Raw genomic sequence first — 25,382 nt, 5'->3', positions numbered from 1 at the left:
GACATGAGACTTGAGAGAGAAAAATATTTATGTGAGTCCACTTTGCCCTAGTGGTTGATGCAGGATAGACGCTCCCTCCTAGACCTGAAGGCACCAGTGTTCTAACCCTTTCTCTAAGAAGCAGGTAGAAGCCCTTGATATTGCCCATTGCCAGAAGCAAGCTATACACTTTCCTCAGTAAGAGTTTGGAGTCCCTCTCCGTGTTTCCTGTCCTCCTGTTCTAAACCTGTTGCTTCTCCTCCAGGGGATGGCTACTACCTAGCCGTAGGTGGGGCTGTGGCCCAACATAACTGGTCCCACATAAACACGGTGCTGCAGGATCAGGAGTTCCGGTGCCAGCTTATGGATTGTTCTGAAGATCTGGGCATGCTCAGTATCCAGGGCCCAGCCAGGTGAGAGAATAAGGACCTGACACCTGGGTTATCTGGGTCCACCTAGGCCCAGTCCCTCCAGCCCAGCTCATGGGTACAACCACTTATCTGAATGAATGCAATTTTCAAAGTATCAGGTTTAGGCTAGCCCTGTACCAGGAGCAGCTTGACTTTACAGCCTTGTGTTCAGTGATGACTCCTTAGAGTCTCTGGTTGCCATGAATCTTCATCCCCACAAGTGGGCAGAGCCAGGCCATGGGTGGCCCCTCTCCCATTTGTAAATGGAGAGCTGAGGAGAGGCTGCCTGGTCTTTTCTGTTGGCCAGACAAGGCCATCCATCATTCAAGTACCCTCTAATTCTTAACCGAGCCTTGTTCCAGATGCAGGAGGAGTCGTAAGGACCCCTGGGTGCTACTGAGGGTCTGAGGCACAAGGATGTGTGGCAGATATACACCTTGGAAAGACCACTCTGGTAGAGCTTGGGGGAAGGGACAGGATGGGGAAACAGGAAGGAAAAACAGACGAATTGTGAACAGCCACCAAGTCCAGCCAGTTGTAGAGCTGACCTGGCCTCCACTCACTGCTGATGGGAGACCTGTGGAGGAGAGGGGTGGGGAAGGTGCTCTGGTGCTGGGATGGAATATCTGTAAAACAGTTACCTAAGGCATGGCGGAGACAGAGAGACAGAGACAAAGACAGATAGATTCAAAGGGAAAGAGAGAGAAGGATAGAGGGGGGAGAGAAAAAAGAGAGGGGGAAGGGGAGAGAAAGAGGAGAGAGGGGAAAGAGCAAATGGGGAAAGAAGAGGGAGATCATGTGAGAAGAGCTTATTCCCTTTCCCTTTTTACTCTGCCCAGTGCCCATGCTGCCCACACTCAGCGCCCCAGGGACTTGGAGGTTCTCCCTCCTAATCTCCTAGTTTCCACCCAGTCCAAGCAGAGTGACAAGGCTAACCGTATCAGGTGGTCGTGAATGCTTTTTCTTATTGATGCAACTGAGGTAGAGACGTCTGCCGGGGCCGCACAGTTTCTGGGAAGCGAAGAAGAAGGACATGGGAAACGTCTTGGCCTATCAGGTGTTCTCATATCCTTATCCACATGCTAGTCACCAAGTCAAAACTGTCATGAACAGCTGCACCTGGATAGATGCCGTTCCTTGGTAACCAGCAGGGCCTGCTGTGTGCTCGGCCCACAGATGCATCTGTGCTTGGTGGAGGCCCTGCGCCTAGACTGGAAGAAGGGAAAGACAGGGAAGAAGGGGGGCACTTCTTGGAGGTAGGGACCCCCAGGGGATCAGTATGACAAACTTGGTTGTTCGGTGACATCTTTTCCTCCCTGGGTGTCCTGCTGGAACCCCGACTGTGTGCTCCTGTAGTGTCTATTTTGGCACTTTGGGGTTGATCAAACCCGTCACTTCTTGCTAAGTCTAGATGCTACCCACTGCTCTGAGAGCACGAGAGGCACTAGGTCAAGCAAAGCCTTTGCTGAGTGCCTTTCAGGGAGGCCAGGAGGAGGGAGGGATAGGAGGTGAGGGCAGTTCCGTAAGGCTGCCACATGAGGACAAGGAAACCATTTATTCCAGCATTTAGAGGGTTTGATTAGCATCTGGCTGCAGGGCCAGTAGTGCTGGCATGGCTTCCAAAACTCCCCCTTGGGTGAGGAGGAGCCCATTGTCAACCTGAAGCAGTAGAGTTCCACCTGCTGCTCTCCAGGTCCCTCCTGTCCTGCAGGAGGTTCCAGCTTCATTGCATGGTGACCTTGGACAGGAACAGGCTATTTTTAGAGTGAGGGAGGCCAGTGGGTGAGGTGGGAGGGAAGGGGTGAGGCTACCAGGCAGTCTGATCAAGATGCAGCCTCAGGGGACAGCTGGGTGGCAACCTCCAGGCTGGCAGCTTCTTAGTCACCCAACCTCTTTCTCACCTCTTCCAGAAGGCTCTCCTGTTTCCCATCTGGGTAGTAATGTCACTAGCACAAACAAGCCATGTTACTGAGCTCTGTGGGGAGCACTTCACACAACCCCTGGGTCATGGGAGCTACTCTGGAAATTGGCTATCCCTGAGGTAGGGTACAGCAGCCACTGAGCCGTTACCTGGCTCTTGACCCCTCTGTCAGCTGCATTCTTCAATTTTGAGCTTCGTTCAGTTGAACTAGCCTCCTGTAGTTGCTGGGGACACACAGAGCTATATGGGATGGTCACAGTTGTCAGCATGGGCCGCAGGTGATAGACACATGTTTTTGTGGTTCTATGAGGGTTGACTAAATCTCCATTTAGCAGCCAGGGCCAAGGCCCAGGAGGGGCTGGGACTTCCCCTAGGACTCCAGGGGGCTTTTTCCCCAGGACACCTGTTCTCTCTACATCTTGGCAGACTTGGGTGGCTGTCCTCTGGTGCTGTCACCCCAGCCTCTGTCACGGTTCTTGAAGCCCCACTTCAGAGGCCGTACGTAGCTTCTATGCTTCGTGAAGAAGACAGCACAGCTCTGAATTCTACCAGGCTACCTCTCTGCTGTGTGGCTGCCCTGGGGCTGTGGGAGCCTGGGTTCTAGGAGGTTTGGAGGCAGCAGAGCAGAGCTGAACCTCTAGGGCTAACACCACGTGGGGCTGGGGTTACATAAGGATCTTGGCAGAAGGCAGCGGCTGAGCACCTCAGGCGGGCGTGGGTGGTAGCTCCCAGCTCTGTGGGGTGGGGATTTGGGCTGGCTGCACTTCTGAGCAACTTGCTGCAGCCCTTTGGGACCCCTGATGGGTAGAAGTGGGGGTGTTTCCAGTCCTAGGGTACTTGCTTTTCTGCCTGTGTTGAGCCCAGATGCTTGCAATTGGCACCACTCACTAGATAATTTTGTACCAAGCAGTAGGCGGTGTAGGGTCCTGTTGGCATGGAACCCCTGGCTTAGAGAAAAATGGTGGTCACACAGGGACCCCTGGGGAGGGAATCCAGGGGTACCGCCTAGAGGAGGTGACTGTTGGATGAGTCAAGAGCTGAAGGGTGACAGAGGGTCGAATATGACAGGGAGCAGGGTGGGACATAGGAGAGGTGACCTGAGCATGGGCTTCATGGGAGGTGAGCTGGGGGCATGAGCCTGCAGGATTTTGTCCATATCACAGCAGCAGGGCCTGAGCTGGACTGCAGCAGGGAGGGGAGGGGAGAGAGAGACTGGCAGAGGCCAGTGCAGAACAGTAGAATGTACCTCAACGGCACGGCCTAGTGTCAGTGGAAATGTGAGAATGGACAGTGCTGTGGTTTAGAAAAGCAGAGGACATGACAGTGTGAGCCACTGTGATGTGACACAGTTTGAAGATAAGTCCAGTGCTGTAAGGATACCCAGCCATGAGCACTAGGTGTGGCCCCTGTTCTCATGTCCACCAGGAGGACGGGACTCTAATCTCTCTACCTCTGTGTGACTCCTGTGAGGACTTTTGGCTTTGGCTGGGAGATGCACCAGGCGGTGGTGGTGGTGACTGTGGTGGCTGTGGCTTTGGGGAGTGAGGGATGGTGGTGGCGGTGGCAGTGGCAGCAGTGGTGGTAATGGGGGTGGAGGTGCAGTACAGTGTCCTATGCTCCCTGCTGGGTCCTGTCTACTCACCACAGCTTGACCTTTGACTCTCCTATATAAAACAGGCACCATGTCAATCTCTCTCAGTGACCACTGTGGTGACTCAGGTGGGGTCCAGAGTGCTTGGTGGCTGGATAACTCTGTTTTAGTTGGCCATCCACAACCAGAGCTCACCTGTAGCCTGCCTTCCCTTACAGCCCACAGAAAGGTGGCCTTCTCACATGGTGGCACTTGTGGCCTGTACCAACCAGACTGTCTAGATTAAATGTCATTTGCTGTCCCCCTCCCTTTGGCATTGGCCCCACTGTCCAGGAATACCTGGCGTTGTGTGACTCACCGACCCTGTCCTTGTTCACAGCCGTGACATTCTCCAGGATGTGCTTGATGCTGACCTGAGCAATGAAGCCTTCCCCTTCTCCACCCACCAGCTGGTGAGAGCTGCTGGACACCTGGTAGGTGGCAATGGCCTCTGGGGTGGGGAGTGTGATGGCAGCAACTTTGGGCAATGGTAGAGTGGGCCTGGGAGTCTGGTACCTTCGGGCAAGTCTCTTTATCTCCCTGGGCCTCGACTCCCAATTCCAGTCAGCCAACCTGACCCTGGAGGGAGCTCAGAGAAGCATGGTGGGGTCAAGATGGGGTCATGTGTCTTCTCCTTGGTGCCTGGCCTGTGCCAGTCTCATCTGGGGAGAGGCTTCGCTGCTTAACAGATAGATGCCTTTGTGCCCTCTCCTCAAAGTGGTAGAGGATGTCCGTCTAAGCCAGACTACTGCTTTTCTGCTTCCCCACAAACAACAGGGCTGGGGAGAGCTGACAGTTCTCTGCAGGTTCCCACATCCCCAGAGGAGGCTACTTCTCCTTCCTTGCGATATCGTCCTGACAATATCGTCCTGGTGTTGTAGATGTGGGGGAGCCTGGTCAGCCCCCAATTTCACCTCTACTGTAGAATTTAGAAGTCCAATGCTAAGTGATGAAGCCCGACTCTTTCGAGGTTATGGTTAGCATCCTCATCAGGGTCTCCTGAACTCCAGGGGCTTTCTAGAAACCCTGGGTAGGGAATCTGGGCCCTAGCCCCTGACTGGCTCCTCCATTTCCTGGACCTCAGTCTCCAGGTTGGAAAATGCACATTGTAGTTTCCTCTGGGATTCTCAAGGCTGAGGGAGAGGTTGATGGTGACAGACACCAAGTATCATCTTCTCTCCCATGGGAGATTAGAGACTCTGACCTCTGCTCATAGATACTGCAGTACCCCATAGCGGTGACTACGGGAAGTATTTTCTGACGAGGCTGGCTTGCCCACTAAGGCCATCCCGGATCATTCATTTCCTGCAGCTTTTGCAGGGCCCCCAGCCCGTGCTGCATGAGGAATTCTTCCCTAAACTGAATTTAGAGAATCTGGATGTCTTTCCCATGCTGCCCAAATGACAATGTCCCCCAAAACAAAGATCTGGTGACACACATGCCTGCAGGAGGGCAAGGACACTGTCGGGCATGTCCTGTCCTCTCTACTTGGCCATCTCTAGGCTTTTACGGAGAGATGGGGAGGAACACCAGTTGGAGAATGAGATCCCTGCCCGCAGAGGGGCCAGACACTCTGGGACCAGGCTGGAACCTGTCAGCAAGTAGACTGAGTGGCGCTGAGTGCTAGGGAGAATGCTGCCAGAGAGGATGGGTGATAAAGGCCGCCACGTGGTCTGCACTCCACCTCCCCTCTGGAAGCTGCACCAGGGTTCAGGAAGTGGGGTGGGGGTTCTCTGTCTAGCTTGTTTCCTGCCTCACGAGTACAGAGCTGCTTGCTGACACCAGAGAGGGTGGGCGCTCTGAAAGAGTACTATGGTGGGATCCTGGGATACGGCAGCCCCTGGACCTTCAGACGCTAGCTTGGGTTGTTCACGAGGGCATCCTGGTGCCACTTGTTTTGGCATAGTCAACATCCAGAGTCTGGTTTTGGTCCGGGCTGGGTCCTGCTGTGTGGAGGAAGGAAAGCCGTGTCTCTTCCACTGTGTTGAGGCTTGGCATAGCCTCAGTCTGTGTGTGGTTTGGATGTTCATGGAGGGAAGACCAGGTGGGAATATATCCCCTCCTGTCAAGATCAGCATCCTCCCACCACGAGCAGGACTGCCGTGGGCTGGGGGGAGCGGCGTGGGGTTCCCAACTCCAGCTGCTCCCTCCCATGGGGCCCTGTACTGGCCATGTCTGCCTCCTCAGCCCTCCCAGGCTGCCTGGGAATCTTCACCTGGGGCCTGGGAGCTAGGCCAGGGCCCAGGCTGAGCTGACACAGTGCACACTGCCCAGGGTCATGGGCAGGCCAAGCCCCAAAAAAGGTGTCTGGTTCGGGGAGGATGTATTCACTGGCTACTTGTGTCTCCTGCCAGGCTGACTTATGGTGACATAAGCTACATATGGAATTATAGCCTGGCTCAGAGCATAAGCCTGTCATCCCAGCTATGCAGGAGACCAAGGCAGAAGAACTGAAAGTTCAAGGCCAGCCTGGTCAACTTAGTAAGATTCTGATTTAAAATAACCAGTAAAAAGAGAGCCGGCTAGAGCTCAGTGGTACAGTGCTTGTCTAGCATATGTGAAAGCCTGGATTCAACCCCCAATACTGTAAAAAACAAACAGGAGAGACAGAGAGAGAGAGAGAGAGAGAGAGAGAGAGAGAGAGAGAGAGAGAGAGCGAGCCGCAAACACCATCATTCTGTTTCCAACCATAGCCGCACAGCGAAGGCTGGGTACCGAGCCCAAACCAGACCTCCCTTCTGCAGCACAACCTTGACCTCACTGGGCCTTGCTTCTCTCAGCCCTGGAATAGGGTCATGGTCCAGCACCCATGGCATGATTACATAAAGATGGCCTTCTCCATGTGGCAAAGACACACTGACCAGCTCATGTCGCCAACTCTTGGCTGTGTTGTAAAACATGAGAAAATTCAAGAAAGCTCATCTATCCATCCCTAGAGGCTGGCGTGTCTACTCCATGACAACGTCTGCCTGTTTGTAAGCATGGTGGCCGTGGTCCCCACATTGCTTTGTTCTCTGGTGGTGCTACAGTCCTTGCTTGTTCATTGCAACGTACAAGAACTTGTGCCCACCCCCTGCCTTAATACTACCCATGTTCAAACATCCTGGGGTCCATTTCTTCTCTTGGAAGCAGCCTAGTGGCAGATGTCCTTATACACGGAGCTATGAGTTTTCTGTCCTAAGAAAGGAACCGATAACTGAACCCACTGAGTCAGAGGCAGCCTGCCCTACCCACTTATTCTGGACCCCATCCCTTTCCAGTGCTGTCCTAGATCTGACAGGATAGGAGAAGACATTGCTTTCAAGACCAGGGTTCTTGTCTTGGGGAGACTGGTTGTGTGGTGAGCTGGGAAACCTAGAACCCTGCAGATCCTTGAGGATAGCATACCTAGGGATACATGGTACATGAGAGAGCATTCAACATGGGAAGACTCCAGGTTCTATTTCAACTAGCTGGTCACAATGAGGCAATTAGATGGATGGGCCCATGTTTGAGGCCAGACATGGGCAATGCCTCAGCAAAGCTGACCCATGGCAGTTATTGCTAATGCACCTCCTGGTACCAAGTACACACGGCACCATTGTGGACCATCGGAGAGTTCGAGCGTTTGGGTCTGAACCCATGCTGCTTTCCTATTATACAGCTGCCCTGCCCCCCAGCAGCCCCTCCCCTGGCTCTCGAATGAATTCCAGATGTGTTGGCGAGGAGCACCTGTGGGACTGGGCCAACCCTAGTGATGAAGAGGAAGGTGTAGCCCGCTCTCTGTGTGTGCATCCCCGCCCATAGGCTCAAGGGAGCTTGCAGCTGCAGTCCAGAGCAGTGGAGAGTGGCTGCCACTGCCCAGGAGATGACAGCCTGAGAGTCCCTGGAAATGCTCAGGGAGAACTGGGTCTTTGTAAGATAACTTTGACATGGAGATGCTAGTGTCTTGTTGTTGCCCAACTGTCAGCAACCATGAGCTTGGGCCTGGTTCCTCAAGAAGGTGAGCCAGCTTCACTGGTGGCTCACTATAACATAACGAGAGAAGTCTGCCGTGGTGTGTGCTTCAGTCTCCACCCAGAAACATTTGACGCCTGTCTCTGACGCCAGTCATTCTCTCGCGTCCTACTTCCTCAGAGGTCAAGGCCGTACAGATTGGGAGGATCTCTGAGGACTGGGCTTGCCAGGTAATTGATGAACAGAGCTGGGACATGCAGGCTAGAGTAGGAGTATCTGACAGGCTGCAGCTAAGGTTATGTAAGACCGTGCCCTGCCAGGGTCCTGTCCCAGTGACCCCACCTTCTCCCAAGGGCCTGAAAGAGGGTTAGGCCAAAGAGAACAAGATTGTTCCTGTCACATCCATGCTGTGGTTTGCGCTGACCTGGAAAGTTGTCTCTCAGTGTGGCTCTGGACACACATCCCAGTGGCTTATTCCTTTCCATCCCTTGGCCAACAGTAAGTGGCAGTTTAACCTTTGGTGACTCCTCAAGCTATAGAAGCTGGCTGGCCACTGTCCTGGCCCCAGAGGTGGGGCTAACAGGAGAGTGGAGGAGGGAACAGGGAGCTGGGCCACAGACATGAAGGGGTAGCGTAGACCAACACTTCTGTGCTACCTTGACCCTCAGAACTAGGAGGTAGATGTTGGTCTTCAGTCTTACGCCAGCCTTCTTAGGCCTCAGTTTCCCTGGCAGTAGTGGTACAAGTCTAGACAATCTCAAAAGTGCTTTGTGGTGCATCCTGTATATCTGTTCAAATACTGAATCCTCTTGGAATCCAGGGGAAATTTCATATTCTAAGTGATATCTTGTGCTGGCTTAAAACTGTGTTGATGGACTGTCCATCAGCGTGTGGAGGTTCTGGGGCCAGAACACGGGGCCAGGCCATGAATTTATAGATCAGTTGGCTTCTAGCCCACCAGCTGCGGGAGAGGAATGTGTGTGTCTGCGTAGTCAGCAAATGCCAGGTCGAGCAGAGATGTGAGCAATGACTTTGGTGAGTGCCAAGTTCTGCAGACCCTGGCCTGTGGACCAAGGCCCAGGACCCTGCTGTGTTTGCCAAGCTCTGCTCATGACAGGACCTGGTCAGAGATGCCCAGCCACACGTCACTGACTTTTGCAATAGCCCTTCTCTGAGATGCTTGTGCTTGGGCCAGACATCTACAGTCTTTGGATTCCTAGAGGAAGAAGGGGGCCGGGGAAAGTGAGTGTCCACTCAGCGGCCAACAGACCAGCTGTCTCTGCTCCTCACATATTTGCCTCAAGGCCAGCGAGATTCCCTAGCGGGGAGAGCTTTCCCGGCGAGTCTCCCAGAGCTCAGCTCAGCCAGGACTGGGTCAGACATGGTGTTCTCGGCACCTCGGCTGAGGACACCCCGCCCCCAAGCAGAGAACAGGCCCCTCTTAGCAAACCAGCAGGCTCCAGGATGGGAGTCATCATGAGACATAACAATAAAGCAATTTCCCTCTGAAAATTAATTTCAAATCAGGAGGAAATTGGATTTCTTTCCTGGCAGCGAAGAAGCCCAAGCTTGTCACTGCTGTGACTCCATTTGCTCAGGATAGAAGAGGCTCCCGGTGCGTGCATTTGATAAACTACGGAGTGCCAGTGAGAACGCATTCACATAGAGTACAGCTGCCTAGAAGCTTGTGCTGTGAGGCCAGCACAGATCTGCTGATCCCTTCCTGAGACAGCCGTAGAATGTTCTGCTCTAATTCCGTGACGCAGCCAAGAGAGATACGGCATCCGCAGTCTGGGCATGTGTCCCTGCCACTATTCCAGCTGTCAGCGGAGGATAAAATGCCTGCCAGAAAAATGTAGGAACACAGCATGGCTGGAATGAGGTGGGGTCACCCTGTGTAACCCCAGTGTGTGCTCAGTTTAGAACTAACTTCTCTCCAGGTTTCTGTGACCCGCTGCTCTCGTCTGTGGGTGCAGGCATTCACCAGCAGCTTGATGAAGGACCTCGGGCCAGAGCTGCTGGAGCAGGGGTCTCCTCAGAGGAATGGCTGGCTCTCCTAAGGCCAGAAGGATAAACCCCAGGGCCAGCAACTGTGGGAGAGACTTCAAGCAGCGTGGGTTAAGTACTGTCTGCTTATGCCCACTTCTAGAAGATTGGATTATAGTCATTGTGACCATCATGTCCGCCATATTATACCATCACTGTCACTGGCCCCACCATCACTGTCACCAAAGCCACTACCACTTCTGTCATTTCCTCATCGCTGTGATCGACGCCATGATCACTACTGTCACCAGTACCACCTTTACCATTACTATAGCCACCATCAACACCATCACCACTGTCACCATTACTACCAGCACCACTTCCTCCATCATTACTATCCCCACATCTTTATCACAACTGCCACCATTACTGCTACTGACATCACTACTACCACTGCCGTTGCCACCACTCCCACTATCCCTACCATCACCATCATCATTACCCTGCCTCACCAATACCACTATTACTGCCAACATCATCAGTACCATCCTCACTACCAACGCCATTATGATAGTGTTGATTATTATGGTGGCCGTTGTCCTTCTCACCATCACCACAAGCACCATCACCACTACCAATGCCATTACCTCCCTGCCCCCACACTGGTGCCATCCTCATGAGAATCACTGCTATCCTCCCCTCCCACCCCACGAGCCTCCACACCAGTGCACAGATAGAATTCTTGCCCAGGGTAGTGTTTTTGCACTTAGAGTATCTTGGCTGTCTCCTGAGGGTTAGGGTGGAATTTTTTCCAGTCCCTTCCCTTCCTGTGGGTTTGAACCTCTGTGCATCTTTCCTCCTGGGCCTCTCATTTGTTTAAGAATGACTGAGTTTGGAGCATGTACCTACTGTGCTGGAAACACCGAGACTCCTGTGGGACCGTGTGGTTATAAAGACTTAGCAGGACCTGTCCTCTCGAGACCCCACTCTGGTACATGTTCAGGGGATTCCCCAGGAATGGCTTGGCCTTCCCTGTCCTGGCACCACCATGGTCTTCAAGCTGAAGCTGAGGCTCGGCTGAATGCGGTTCTGAACCTCTCCATACTAGCTGGTGTGGAGTTAAGCAGTGTGCCAGATGCGGGATCGAATCCCCCAACCTTTTGACTGGAATCCCAGATCCTTCTCTCTTACTGAAGATGTCAGCACTCAAGAGCAAAGCGTGTCTTTCAGAGCTGGGCTCAGGTCTTGGATCTGGGAATATTAGGGCAAATCCTGTTGTATCGCCAGAGTCTGAGGCCACTTTGACACTTATCCAGCTTATAGAACCAGTGTTAACAATGGGATATCTGCTCGATCATGAGTCACCTAAGAGCAGCCATGCTGGCTGACATATACACCAGGAGGATTGCTAGGGGTTGTAGAACACTTCTACCTGCCAGCGTCTCTCAGTCACCTGCCTCGGAGATGTCACCAGGCTTTGAACAAGTGTTTCCTCCCTGGGTTCCTTACTTGCCCATATTTCAGGGCGAGTGTCTGTGACGTGCTTCTAGGGAGGCAAAGGCTGTTTCTCTGCAGTTTTGCTGGCAGAAGCTGAGATTCAACGGCCAGGTTGTCAGGGGAGAGCCATGCAGGCTCCAACTCAAAGCTCTCTCTGTGCCGTCCTGTGATTTTGGCTTACAGCATCTGCCCTGGCAGGGTGGCTGCCTCCTCGTCTGTCCTGTCAGTTGACTGCCAAGATGGCTAGACAGTGTATCTGAACTGCCATAGGTTAGAATCCTGGGACTGTGTTTTTGACCCAGTGGGATGTTTGAAGGTAGCTGATCATGAAATGGGGGCTCAGAGCCATTGTTCTGCCCTGGGTGTATGTCTGGCTCAGTGGAATTGTCTAGAATGGAGCAGATATGGCAAACCTCCTCTGTAAAGAACCCTGAGCTGTTGGCCTGGAAGCCCTGCTCTCACCTGCTGGGCTGAGCTGAGTCTGTCGACCATTATATTGGGGGCTTTTGGGCACCCAGTGCTGGGTGGCGGACAAGGTGAGGTCTTTTGTTCCCGTTCTAATGGGCAACTGTCTACCACTTGCACGGCATGAATAACACAGGGAATCGACAGAACCCTCCTGTCAGGACATCCAGGACCTTCCAGGAGAATGGGATCCTGGACTGGTTTGGGATGGCGGTATGGGTCAGGGTGTGCAGGTTTCCAAGGCGTCAGCCCTCTCACTGGCCTCTTCAGACACAATTCTCAACCAGCCGCATCCTACCATTCAAGGCTCTGAGCCCAGAAGGCCACTGTGGCTCTGCTTGACATAAAATTCACTCTGGTCCTTGCCAGACCGTTGTCGTAGCTGGCCATTCAAAGTGCCCATTTCCAAATAGGAGGCAGAGCTGGCCTGGGACAGGATGTTTTGCACAGACAACCCCAGGGTGGCCTGCCTGGCCCTCAGAGTCTGCGCTCTCCAGATTTCTGTTCAGCAGTGTATCCTCCACAAATAACCCAAGTCCTGAGCCTGTGCTCAGCCACTTAGGGTGGGCTTCTGGGTGACAGGCATGCTGGAGATATTCCTTGGGGTCTAATTAAAGATGCTGCATTTTGAGGTGCTTTAGTGAGACTGGGGGTTCCTCAGGACAGCCCTCCCTTGTCATTCCCCAGAGCTGTGCCCTCCTCACTTCTCCTACACAGGGATTTGGGTTTCTGCTCATGCGGTTCTCACTCACTCTCTTCAGTCCCAGAGAATCCCCCACCACTGTCCTTTTTAACTAATCTTAATAGATGTGTAGAACACACAAAACGGTCATATTAATGAGGCTCCGTGTGATAGTGGGGTTCTGTGGAGCAGAGAGGTAGCGTGTGGTGGTTTTATACTGCACGGCAGTAAGGTTCCATGTGGTGGTGGGGTACCATGTTGTGGCAGGGTACTGTGTGGTGATGGAGTACCATGCAGTAATGGGGTACTGTGTGGTAGTGGTGTACTATGTGGCAGAAGGGTACCATGTAGTGGTAGAGTGCTGGGTTATGGAGGGACCATGTTGTGGTGAGAGGTGCTGCTATGGTGGTGAGTACTGTAGTGGTGGGGTACCGTGTGGTGTAGACCATGGTGAGTATTGGGGTACCGTGTGGTGTAGACCATGGTGAGTACTGTGGCAGGGCATCATGTGATGGTGAGGCACAGCTGCTATTTTGAGGCATGGACACAAGGTTTACCACAGGCTATATACACTTCCGTTTCCTCACTCTGTTTCCTCGATACCTACTTTTGCTTGTGTGTGTATTGGATGTGACTGCCCATATCAGTGTTTGCGCACATGTATGTGCAGGTATGAGAGTGTGTGGGTGTGTGCATGCTTGTGGAGTCCACAGGAGAACTTGGGGTGTCTTCCTCAATTGCTCCCTGTCTTGTTTTGTGAGACAGGGTGTTTTACCGGTGAGCTTGAGAATCCTTCTGTCTCAGCTTCTCTAGCGCCGAGATTACAGATGTGCACCTCCATGCCTGGCTGTTACATGGAAACTGAGGATCAAACTCATGTCCTTATGTCTGCACTGCAAACACTTTGCCAGCTGAGTCATCTCCTCACCTATTCATTTATTTTCTCTATCTATCTATCTATCTATCTATCTATCTATCTGTCTGTCTGTCTGTCTGTCTGTCTATCTATCTATCTATCTATCTATCTATCTATCTATCTATCTATCTATCCATCCATCCATCTATCCATCTATCTATCAATCATCTGCTACATGGATTCTGGTGACTGAACTCAGGCTGTCAGGCTGAGTGGCAGGCGCCTTCACTGCATGACCCACCTCCCGTGCCCTGAGATGAGCTTGTTTGGATGCCATACTTTACAAGTAAGATCATCCAGCACTTACCTGTCAGTGACTGGCTTGTTGTACTTAACAGTGACAAGCGCTAACCTTTTTGTTTATTTTGTTTTTGAGTTTCTCTGTGTAGCCCTGGCTGTCCTAGACTCCTTCTGTAGGCTGGGCTGGTCTTGAGCTTAGAGATCCACCAGCCTCTGCCTCCCGAGAGCTGGGATTATAGGCGTGCACCACCACTGCCTGGCTGGATATTTTTCTGTTGGGTACACGAATTTCATTTATGTTGAGCGACATCATGAACACAGTGGTATCGGCATATCTTCAACAAACAACTTTCATTTCCTCCCAAAACATACCCTAGAGCTGCTGGGACACTCAATAGCTCTGCTTGTCCCTCTTCCCTCCATGATCTGCTCCATAACCCACAACTGAGCACCGCATGGAGCTTCCACTGTGTTCCGCTCCTGGTTTGTCTGCTGCCCCTGTCAGGTCTCTAGAACTTGAAACGCAGACAAAGCACACCTCGCCCAGGCCCTCGGGTCTGTTTTCTATCCTTGGAAGGGATCTGTTGGTTTTTTATCATCTTAACTTTGTGGGGGTGGGAGGGACACAGGATCCATCTAGACAGACAAGGTTGTCCTTGAATCACAATGCTTCCTCAGCCTCCTGAGAACTGGATTTGTGCCTGGCTTCAACCATTTTAAACCTTCTATCCAGTAAAGTACTCACGCACCCTGTTGTGAGATTGCTCAGCTGAAACTCAAACCCATTGGACAAAGCCCAGTCCTGGAAAGCAGTGCCCTGTGGAACCCTGCAGTGTAGACCCTATGAGACTGCCCTGTGTCACTCAGCACAGCCTGGGCTTTGTCCTCATCCCAGCAGGTGTCAGGCCATCCTTCCTGCCTGAAGGTGACTGCTGTCCTGTTGTGTGAATGAACTCTGGGGCTGCTTCCCGTCTCCAGCTGCTGTGTGTGATACCAGTGTGAGAATCCCTCTGTGAGCTCTGCCTCCCATCCGCACTGGGGTTGGTGGGGGGGGGGGAGGTGTTTACACAGAAGCTGGGCCACACCACCTAGGTCTACGTTAACATTTCAAGAGGGTGTCACGCTCTTCATGGCAACAGCACCATGTTTTGGTCCTGCCAGCAAACACAAAACTGGTTTCTCGATATCCTCGCCAGCATCTGTTACCTTTTGCCTTGTTTTTTTGTAAAATCTAGGTTACATTTGGAGCTTGTGTGTGTGAGGATGCATGTTACGGCGTGTCTGTGGAGGTCAGAGGACAACTTGGAGGAGTCGGTTCTGTTCTTCCGCCATGTTGAACCTAGGGGTAGAACTCAGGAGCACCTTTTCCCATAGTCACCATCTCTACCCTGCTTGCTTAAAAAAGGGAAAAAAATTGTTTTGTTTTGTTTTTCCCAGTCAGGGTTTCTTCATGTAGCCCAGGCTGGCCCGGAACTCAGAGATCAACTCCCTTCTGCTTCCCCACTGTTCTGGTTACAGGCATGCACCACCACTACTGGGTTTGAAAGATTTTTTTAAAATTTTTATTTTTTCTAGACAAACTTTTTTCTTTTGAGACAGGATTTCTGTATGTAGCTCTGGCTGTCCTGGAACTCGATCTGTAGAACAGGCTAGCCTCAAACTCACAGAGATCTGTCTGCTTCTACCTCCTGAGCGCGCTGCCGCCGTCAGACTGGACTTGGGTTTTAATTGTGTGTACCCGTGTGTGGGTGTGCTGAGTGCCTCCATGGAGTTTACGTCCAGATGCTCCACTGGGTTTCGTTGCTCTGGTTCTCTGTCCTTATGACAGCTGCTTTGACTGCCATGGCCTAGTTGCTGTCTGTTTGGAAATGACCGGGTGAATTCCCCAATTCTGTCAGTGCTTCGAGTCTGATGTGGCTCTTAGGGTCAGTGGAGAGTTCGTATGAGCTGTAAGAGGTTGTTTTTCTATGTCTGCAACTTAATAAACACCAGTGGGACTCGGCCGGGGCTGTGTAGCTTCTGTGCTGCTTTGGGTGTTCGGGTGTTTTAGTAATAATACGTCTCCCAATCCCTACCGTGGGTGTCTTTATTTATTATCCGAAAATCCTTTCACCTCTCGGCTACGAATATTCCTAAATATTTGAATGCTGGTACGACTAACTTTGTTTTAATTTCCATCTTTTGTTTTTGAAGTTTTGAGACACTCCATCAAGCCCAGGCTGACCTGAAACTTCCTATGTAACTGGGGATGACTTTAAACTCCTCAATCCTCCTGCCTCCACCTCTCGTCTCTGGGATGGCAGATGGGATGGTACATTTCTGGCTTAATTTCCATTTCTGGGTTGTTCCTTGGTAACAGATGACTTTGTATGTTGGTTTTGGGCCCTGAAACCGGGGGTTCTGTTTACTGTGGAATCATTACAGCGAGACAGGGTTTTATCAAAACCTGGTTCAAGGCCCTTCCTGCCAACCTTTTGTAATTCTAGCTCCATCCATTGCCAGTAGCATCCTTCAAGGAGTGCTGTCTTCTCTTAAGCCTTCTTTATTTTGTACTATCTTGGTACTGGGAATCAAATCCAGGACCTTCCACATGCTAGGCATCTTAGCATGTCATGTCATGCTAGAACATGCTAAGTCATGCTAGGTCATGCTAACTCATGCTTGGTCATGCTAAGTCATGCTAGGTCATGCTAGGTTATACTAAGTCATGATAAGACATGTTAGGTCATACTAGGACATGATAGGTGTCCTATCACTGTGCTGTATCTTCAACCCTTTCTTAATCTTAAAGCCACCTGAGCTGGGATGTCATCCTTGTCCCTGTCCTTGATGTTTGTCCCCCGGTTTCCCAGGTCTGTGCATTCATATTTTCATTTTTCTTTATGGATGAACAAAACTCTACCGTACCATCCACTCATCCAGGGATGGGCGTCTAGGCTGGCTCCGTTTCCTTGCGAGTGTGTCTCAAGCAGCAATGAACACAGTTGTGCAAGTGCCCAGGCCAGCATTTGATGGCAGGTAAATGTGTGCCTGCGTGGATTCTGTAACAATCCGTGCTCATTGCTTAGATGGGGCACAAAGGCTGAGCCTTCGAGGTAGCTGCGAGGTACCTGGCCCAAAAAATGAGTTTGTTCTCAGTCTTGCCCCATCCTTATGTGTCACTATGAGAAGAAATGAGACCTGCCCTTAACTCTATTGCATCAAGGGGGAAAAAATGTAAGACACCCAGTGACCCATAACCTACAGACCTGGAAGGCACACAGACTTCTCCAAATTCTCACTGTGCCAGTAGGGAGTAGAACCTACCATCTTCTCTCGGGAGTTTCTTCTTGGCACCTGCCATGGGCCACGTTGCTCTGTAGTGGAGACCCAGAAGTTGGCCACCTTGTGTCCCACTGAGGTCAGGAGATCTCAAGCATCCGTGGGCATCCCCTACCTGTGTGCTTGGCTTGGATGAGGAGTGTCTGAACAGGGAGGTTGGGTGCACTTTAAAAATTACTTTCCCTGCTTCGAAATGACGCTGGCTTTGAGCCCCAAGCTCCTTCAGGGCTGTCTAAAATTAGCACCCTGGTGACAAGGCGGTCTTTGTCAGGGGCTCACAGCTTGTACAGGGAGGCAGAGAAATGTCAACAGCACAGTTTCTACATCAGTGTGAGGTTTTTTTTCACAAGGCCAGGCAAATGGCGCTGCTTCAAAGGCCTCTAGTACCCAGTTTCTCAGTGGCTTTGTGATTAGACTGGAAGGTTCATAGGGTGCTGGCTTTGTGGTCAGACAGCAGGGTAGCTCCCTTCTCCAAACAGCACAGGGGTGGTGCACTGGCCTGGCCACCTCTATCTGTGAGGTGTTTTGATGAGCTGAGCAGTGACCCAGGGCTTCTATGCGCTCTTGGGGACATTCACTCACATCCCACAGCTTGCCTGCAGGCTGGGGGAAGTGGGCATCAGTTGTTGGGTGTGTTGGGCTTGGTCCATGTCCCTAAGCTAAATGTTTGGAAAGAATGATTCTTCTGGGAAAGGGAGCCTTCACATTGGCTGTGTGGGTATGGATATGCCTTCCCAGACCCCTGCTCTTCCCACATGGGCCTCGATGCCCTTCCTGCATGGCTATGGTTAAGTGGGATGTGTGTGTAAAGGTCTCAGCCCGGGGACAACAGATAAATGGTGGTGTCATCCCTGTGTTTGTGAGCCTCAGTTTCTGGAAGGCACACTGGTTATTCATGTGGCTTCCTGAGTGATGGATTTGACCCTGGATCGGCACTGGCAGGACATGAACTATATCGACTTCCCACCTGCTTCCCGAGAGCCTGGGCTCAACATGGCAGAACCTGTGGATGTGGCCATCTTTGGGAGTAAGGTCCTGGCAGATGGGACTGGACGAGGGAATGTGCACACAGTCACCGTCTTGCTGCTGTGACAAAGTGTCTGGCCAAAGCGTCTTGAGGAAGGAAAGCCAGAGGTGGCCCACACCTTTAACCCCAGCACTCAGGAGTCAGAGGCAGGTGGAGCTCTGAGTTCAAGGAGAGCCTGTTCTACAGAGCAAGTTCCGGGACAGCCAGGGTTACACAGAGACACCCTGTCTTGAACAAGCAAAGAAGCATTTATTTGAGCTCACCATTTGAAGGTCAGATCCATCATGGTGGGGAAGGTGTGCTCAGCTGTCTATGGTCAGGGACAGAAAGAGAGCACCTGGCTCATTTTCTTCTTATTCTGTCTGAGAGCTCAGCCCTTGGAATGGTGCCACACACACTGGGAGCGACTCTTCCTACCTCAGTTCACTCCATCTAGAAACTCCCCCAGACATGCCCAGAGCTTTGTCTCCTAGGCGACTCTCGATTCTATCGTGTTGATAGTATCAACTGTCCCAGTTGTTAAGATGCGGTTCTTCAGAGTCCACATAAGTCCAAAGCCCCATGTCAGAGTCCTGGTAAGAGCTGAAGTGACACACAGATTGGCAGTGGAAGAGGGCAGCAGATGCAGAGTGACACAGAGAGCTGTGGAGCATTACTGGAACCCTTGCTTTGGGAGAAACCAGGAGGTATTTCCTGAGCCTCTAGGCATGGCTCGGCCATACCCTGATCTGAGGCTGGGAAGCCCCAAGATAGACGTGGAGTTCATTTCCATCGGTTTAAGCCCATGTGGTTTCTGGTTAGTTGCTTGACCACAGGGAACCTGTTGGTCACTCCTGGGGTTTGAAGCCAGGAGGTGGAGTCTGTCTCCCTCTCTCTACATCGAATTCTCCTCCTTCACTTGAAGATTCTCAGCTCAGCTTATGTGAGCACTCCTCAGAAAGCACCGTTTCTCAGGGGCTGCTGGCAAGTGGCAGTCTGTGCCTGGGCATCAGCAATCCAAGCAGCCGTAACTGATCCACACGCTTGTCTCCCCAGGTCCGAGCCATCCGGCTATCCTTTGTCGGGGAGCTGGGATGGGAGCTGCATGTGCCCCAAGCGTCCTGCTTGCCTGTGTACCGGGCTGTGATGGCTGCAGGGGCGAAGCACGGCCTAGTCAATGCAGGCTACCGTGCCATCGACTCCCTGAGCATTGAGAAAGGTGAGCACAGGGTCGCTGTGGTTCTGGGAAGCCAAGCACCAAGAAGAAGTTGGGGGTGCTTCTGTCACTAGTGCTTAGATTTTCACATCATAAGTCGCTCTATCTTTCAGCCTTGTGCATTTTCTCAAACCCCCTCCCTATCTATCCACAGGGTCTCCTCAGAAATGATGCTAGGGTCCCTAATACCTGCACATACCTGGACTCAGAGCGGGGAGACACTGCCAGAGTCCTGAGGGAGCAGCCTCAGTGGGGAGGGATCAATTCAAGCACTGTGGGCTCCTTGAAAGATCTTTTTTTTTTTTTTTTTTTGAGCTTTTGAAACATTTGGTGCTAGAGGTTGAATCTGGGCCTCCCATGAGTGAGAGGTTCTACGACTACTGACACCTAGATATCTCCTGAGAGGTAAAAGCTCAGCAGGGTGGCTTTAATAAGTGGTCACCTTTGAACAATAGAAGTTCAGAGTGGAGTCTGCTCTCCCCCAAGGAAGCTCAGCCCACCTTCCAGGTCCACCCCACACTCCGCCCTGATGGTGCAAGGAGCTCATATAGTGAACCTTCTAGAGACCAGGATCCACCCCATCCAGGCTGTCCAGGTTGCTAAGCAACAGTGAAGGTGGACATTTTGGGGACTGGGCAGTGTGGGCGTGGGCAGCACCCATATTTATCTTCTAAAGACGGTTGCACAGCTTGGCTGGATACTTACCTGCAGCCTCCTTGTCCCACAGGCTATCGGCACTGGCATGCAGACCTGAGGTCCGATGACAGCCCCCTGGAGGCAGGGTTGGCCTTCACCTGCAAGCTCAAGACCTCAGTGCCCTTCCTAGGCCGAGAGGCCCTGGAGAAGCAGCGTGCCACAGGCCTCCGACGACGCCTGGTGTGCCTCACTGTGGAAGAGTGAGTATCCTGGTCCATTGGGCAAGGGTGGTACTTACTATTTTTGGTGAGAGCCCTTGGGACTGGCAGATCTCTCAGGTCTCCCTCCCTTTCACAATACCGCAGTTAGGACAGGGAGAGTGAGGCCCAGGGGCTCTATCTACATGTACAACATAAGATTTATGTGATTTACGTCTTGTGTAGGTATGAGCAGAACTTGTATGCAAATCCAGATCCAGTAAGGGCTGAGTGGGCCGGAAATGGGTCAGAGATGGGGGAGTATCAGCGCCCCAGAGACATATAAAACGCTTAACCTTCTCTGATGCAGGCACTTAGGACAGAAAGGTGCTATAGCTGGGGTGGATCCTTTTCTGAGTAAAGCCAGGCCTTGTGACTTAGGAGGGTGGACCCTACTTACAAGCTGGTGGCTCTTTACCTCCTGACCTGTTCCATTAAATCCTGACTAGGTAGAACTGTCCTCCGTTTATAGATGATGGCCACTACGTCCCAGAGATATGAACTCATACCCAGCCATGTGGCAGAGGTGAAGGAAAGAACACATCGCTGGGAGAGTTTGGATGCTGGGGGCCAGAGTTACACACTGGATAGTGTTGGCAGCCCACAGTGGCACTCATAGGAATTCTCCTAGCAACTGTCTCCAGGAGCAGGAGACAGCTTTGGGCTCGTTGCTTTGCAGCTGTCAGGCAGCCACAAATGCTGCCACTTCACTCAGAGTGTCAAGTGTGATAAGAGGCAATGAGCAGAGTTACGGTTTGTCATCATACTGTGACTTCTCCCTGAGATCTCACCTACTTCCCTGATGGCTGCCCAACTTGGGCAGCAGGGGCCTCTCGGGTGGGCCCCTGTCATGGTCGGTCCCCTGAGTCTCTATGAAGCTTCTGAAGGCCAGGGCTTAGATCTAGGGCAGAAGGTTGGCACCCATCCTGTTCAGGGACCCATTTCTTGTCTCTGCAGTTCTTGGCTGCAAAGCACATGGTGACATGTTCCTGCTTTGAGGGGCTGTGGGCGAGTCTGGAACCTTGATGGGAGAGGGCAGGGGTGGACATGCTCATCACACCTTTATCCTGACCCCCATCCTCTGCTGGGCAGAACCCAGATGGTGTGGCTGTGAGATGGAGACCCACGAGGGCATCTGAACTTGCTCTGACCTTTGTCATTTTTGAGAATAGTTTAGTCCTGGAGAACAATCTTCAGATGGTACCAAGTGGTACCATATCTGGGCATTGACAGTTCTGGTCTTTAATGTGTTTCTTTTTCTTCTTGTCTATCATTTTGAATTTTCAAAAACTGTAGTTTTAATATAGTACATTGACTAAAGAAAAATTCTTCAGGTAAATATACTATAAAAAGCAGATTACCACTGGGTGATGATGGCCCATGCCTTTAATCCCAGCACTTGGGAGGCAGAGGCACATGGATCTCCGAGTTCTGAGTTCAAGGCCAGCCTGATCTACAGAGTTCCAGGATAGCTAAGACTGCAGAGAGAAACCCTGTCTCAAACAACAACAACAACAACAACAACAACAACAACAACAACAACATGACCAGAGCACTATAAAGTAAGTCCACTTGGTTAAATGAACTAGATTCGGCATAAACTCGATCAAAAACTCTAATGTAAGTTTTCATTGAACTAGGAAAAAAAAATCCTGAAACTTATATGGATACACAAGACCCAGAATAACCAAAACAATCCTGAGCAAAATGGGGGAGCCATTATCATACATGACCTCAAACTATACCGAAGAGCCATAGTGACACAACCAGTATGGTCCAGGCACAAACACAGAGCAGAGTAGAGACCCAGAAACAAACTGCTCAACAAAGATGGGTCCAAAGCCACACTAGGGAGAAGCAGCCTCTGTAGTGAACAGCGAAATTTGACATCTACATAGAGAAGTATGAAATAGACCCTGCTTCCCCTTGCATGAAATCAATCCCAAAGTGGATGAGCTCCGAATACAATACCTTGAATTCTGAGACTTACAGAGGAACACTGTGGCACGATGCCTCAGGATATAAACATGGGCCCCGCCTTCCTGAGTGGGACTCTAGTGACTCAGGAACTCAGCACAAGAACTGATAAATGGGTGGCACAAAATAAAGAGATGCTTCTTCACATCAAAGGAAGCCATCTCCAGAGGGAAGAAACATCCTGCGGGAATGGAGAAATTCTTGCCAGCCACTCTTCTGACAGACAATAAATTCTCAGAAAATACAAACAGCAACAACAGAATTAAACACCAAACCTACAAATGATCCAACCCACCCAGTGAGGACAGACCCTGAGGAAGAAGAGGAATGCAAACGACCGATAAACATATGAGAAATTGCTCCAGGTCTGCAGTTATGAAGAAATGCAAATCGGAACCATGCTGGTATTCCATCTCACCCATCAGAGTAGCTGACAACAACCTAGTCACTGTGGCAAACGCACTTTCCTGTGACTTAGCTGTGCCCTTGTGGTGTCTACTGAAGGGTTCTGAGTTGGCATGCCCTAGAAGTACCTTACGGCCATGTAACCGCAGTTCTTAGTAGCCAGGACAGGGAACAGAGTAGGTATCCATCAATGGATAAGGTTTATTTTGTTTTTTAATTTATTTTTTTGTGACTGGGCTTCACTATGCAGACTTAACTGGTCTGGAACTTACTATGTAGACCAGGCTGACCTTGAATTCATGTTGGTCTGCTTGCCTCGGCCTCCTGAAGTCTAGGATTAAAGGTGTGTGCCACCATGCACAGTCCAATGGGTGAATTTTAAAGAAAATATGATATACATATACAACAGTGTATTATTTACTCATGAATAAGAATGGAATTGTAGTTTTATTTGTGTGTGTGTGTGTGTGTGTGTGTGTGTGTGTGTGTGTGTGTGTGTGTGTCCATGGAAGTCAGAAGGCATCAGGTTCCCTAGAGCTGTAGTTACAGGTCAACATGAGCTCCTGGGAACTGAACTGGGGTCGTCTGAAAGAGCAGCAAGTGCTCATGACTAAGCTGGAACTCTCTATGTGGCCCAGGCTGTCCTTGAACTCACCAGGCTTCACCTCTGTCAAACTCCCAAGTTCTAGGACGAAAGGTGTGGACCACCACACCCAGCTTGTTTTATTTATTTCCATGTAGCGTGTTTATTTTGCTTGCATATGGGATGTGTGCCCATGTGTTCATATTCAGAGGCCAGCAAAGGACATCAGGCATCCTCTATTAACTCTCCACCTTATTGCCTCCCTACATGGTCTCTCACAGAACTGGAAGCTCAATGATCAGGCTAGGCTGCCCAGCCAGGGAACTCTCAGGACCCATTCGTCTCCATTCCCAAGGCTGGAGTTGCAGGCCTATGCGGTCATACCTTGCTTTTTACATTGCTAGGGGTTTAAACTCAGGTCTTTTTTTTTTTTTTCCGGAGCTGGGGACCGAACCCAGGGCCTTGCGCTTCCTAGGTAAGCGCTCTACCACTGAGCTAAATCCCCAGCCCCTAAACTCAGGTCTTAATGCTTGTACAAGTGCTCCTACTCACCGAGCCATTTTCCCAGTCCTGAATTTGCATTAACTGCAAGAAAATGGATGGAACTAGAGGTTACTTTTAGAGAAACGAGCCAGCCTCAGAGAGAAATACTTCATGTTTTCTCTCATATGCTGACTTTTGATTAGTGTATATACACAAATGTGTGTATATATTATATATGTGTGCATATGTATGTATATAACACACATACACACATGTATATGTACATATATACATGCATACACACATGTGTGTTTATGTGTATACATGCATACATACATTTGTATAATGCATATATATATTATACATATAAAATATATGTGACCTGAATATAGAAGGGGAGGGACTATGTGGGTAAACAGGGGAAGAGACGTGAGTGTGAGCAGAGTATATATGTCTGTGAATGATGATTTCACAATGAAATAGAGTATTTTTCTCTTGAAGAGATTTTATTTTGTGTACGTGTTTGTCTGGGTGAGCTATGCCCACAGAGGTCAGAAGAGGACATAAGATTGCCCAGGAGAGTATGAATACCTGGTGTGGGTACCGAGAACTGAACTGGGATCCTTTATAAGAGCAGCAAGCGTTCTTAGCTAGCGACTATCTCTCTAACCCCCACTATTTTCTATAATTAATACAAACTTTAAAATGAAGTGAAACAGGGATAAAGTTGGTTCTTTCTGATGCCCCAGGGCTCTGGTCAACTTTGCTAAAAGTTAGATTTCTACTCATTCCCCATTCACTCCCGTGCGTCCGGTCATCCCAAGTCAGCTATTAGGCTATCGGGGCTTGCATGATCCGGTAGGGTACTGTACCCATGTGGGGCTTGCAAGGACCTGGTAAGGTACCGTACCCATATGGCTTTTGTAGGTACAGTCCAGCTGCCTCGTTTCCCTAGGCTGTGTCCCCACCACAGCCTAAGGTTCCAAACATCTTCCTGCTTCTTCTAGGGAGGTTCCTATGTTCGGCCTAGAGGCCATCTGGAGAAATGGCCAAGTGGTGGGCCATGTCCGGAGAGCTGACTTTGGATTCACCGTGAACAAGACCATCGCCTATGGCTACATCCGAGACCCCAGTGGAGGGCCAGTGAGTGAGCCCTGTACCCCAATCCCTTCCTAGCCTCTACACCAGATCCTCAGCACCATGCCTGTGCATGCTGGGAACACAAAGGAAACAAGCCAGGAAGGATAGATGGGTTCCCAGTCCTGCTGTCCAGCAGACCATCTCTGCCCTTCCTCTTCACCCCAAATACTTCAGCCCTAGCAAGTGAGACAAGCAGACTCTTGGGCAGCCACAAGGAGGTTGGCAGCTGTGTCCCCAGGGGAAAGGAGATGGACTCCCCCTTCCTGCTTTCCAGCTACGGGTTTAGAGATGCAATGAATAGTGCCATTTACTTTCACACCACCTAAGCGTTCCTAGAGGGATGTGTACCTTTGCCCAAGTCTCACCGAGGTCTCCCGTGTACCAACTCCAGCCCCAGAGGTGCTAACCTGGCTCTGCCTTATAGCCTGGCACCAAGCCAACTGGAGGGAGGAGGGTCCGGGCTAGGGAAGAGGCAAAGACTAGTGGCTCTCTTGAGGCCTGGGTGGTAGCCTGACTTCTGGAGCCGAGGTGGGGGTGGGGATGGGGGTGGTTGCAAGTAGGAAGGAGTCCTGTGATGGAGCAGGAGGCTCAGGACACAGGCTTAACTTGAGGTTGTGGCTTCTTTGTGCTCTGGTACAGTTGCTGTAACTATAGAAAGGGGACAGGCTCCCGCCCTCCAGTATGGACCGCTACTCT

At 51.0% G+C, this 25,382-nt stretch overlaps 1 protein-coding gene across 7 annotated transcripts in view; it reads left to right on the top strand.

Moving 5' to 3' along the window:
• The window catches only part of Sardh (sarcosine dehydrogenase), a 64,981-nt gene that overhangs the window by 36,897 nt on the left and 2,702 nt on the right, over positions 1-25,382 (top strand). For all 7 annotated transcript variants that reach the window (XR_015680348.1, XR_015680346.1, XR_015680347.1 and 4 more), the window contains 5 exon segments: positions 245-392; positions 4,281-4,374; positions 19,046-19,208; positions 19,933-20,101; positions 24,554-24,689. Coding sequence is in view for 4 of the 7 variants with exons in the window: in NM_001429649.1 (NP_001416578.1) it covers positions 245-392; positions 4,281-4,374; positions 19,046-19,208; positions 19,933-20,101; positions 24,554-24,689 (710 nt within the window). In the remaining 3 variants the exon portion in view is untranslated.

Source organism: Rattus norvegicus, chromosome 3 (genome assembly GCF_021556685.1).
Source record: "Rattus norvegicus strain SHRSP/BbbUtx chromosome 3, alternate assembly SHRSP_T2T, whole genome shotgun sequence".
Lineage (NCBI taxonomy): Eukaryota > Metazoa > Chordata > Mammalia > Rodentia > Muridae > Rattus > Rattus norvegicus.
This window is presented reverse-complemented; position numbering and strand designations above follow the sequence as displayed.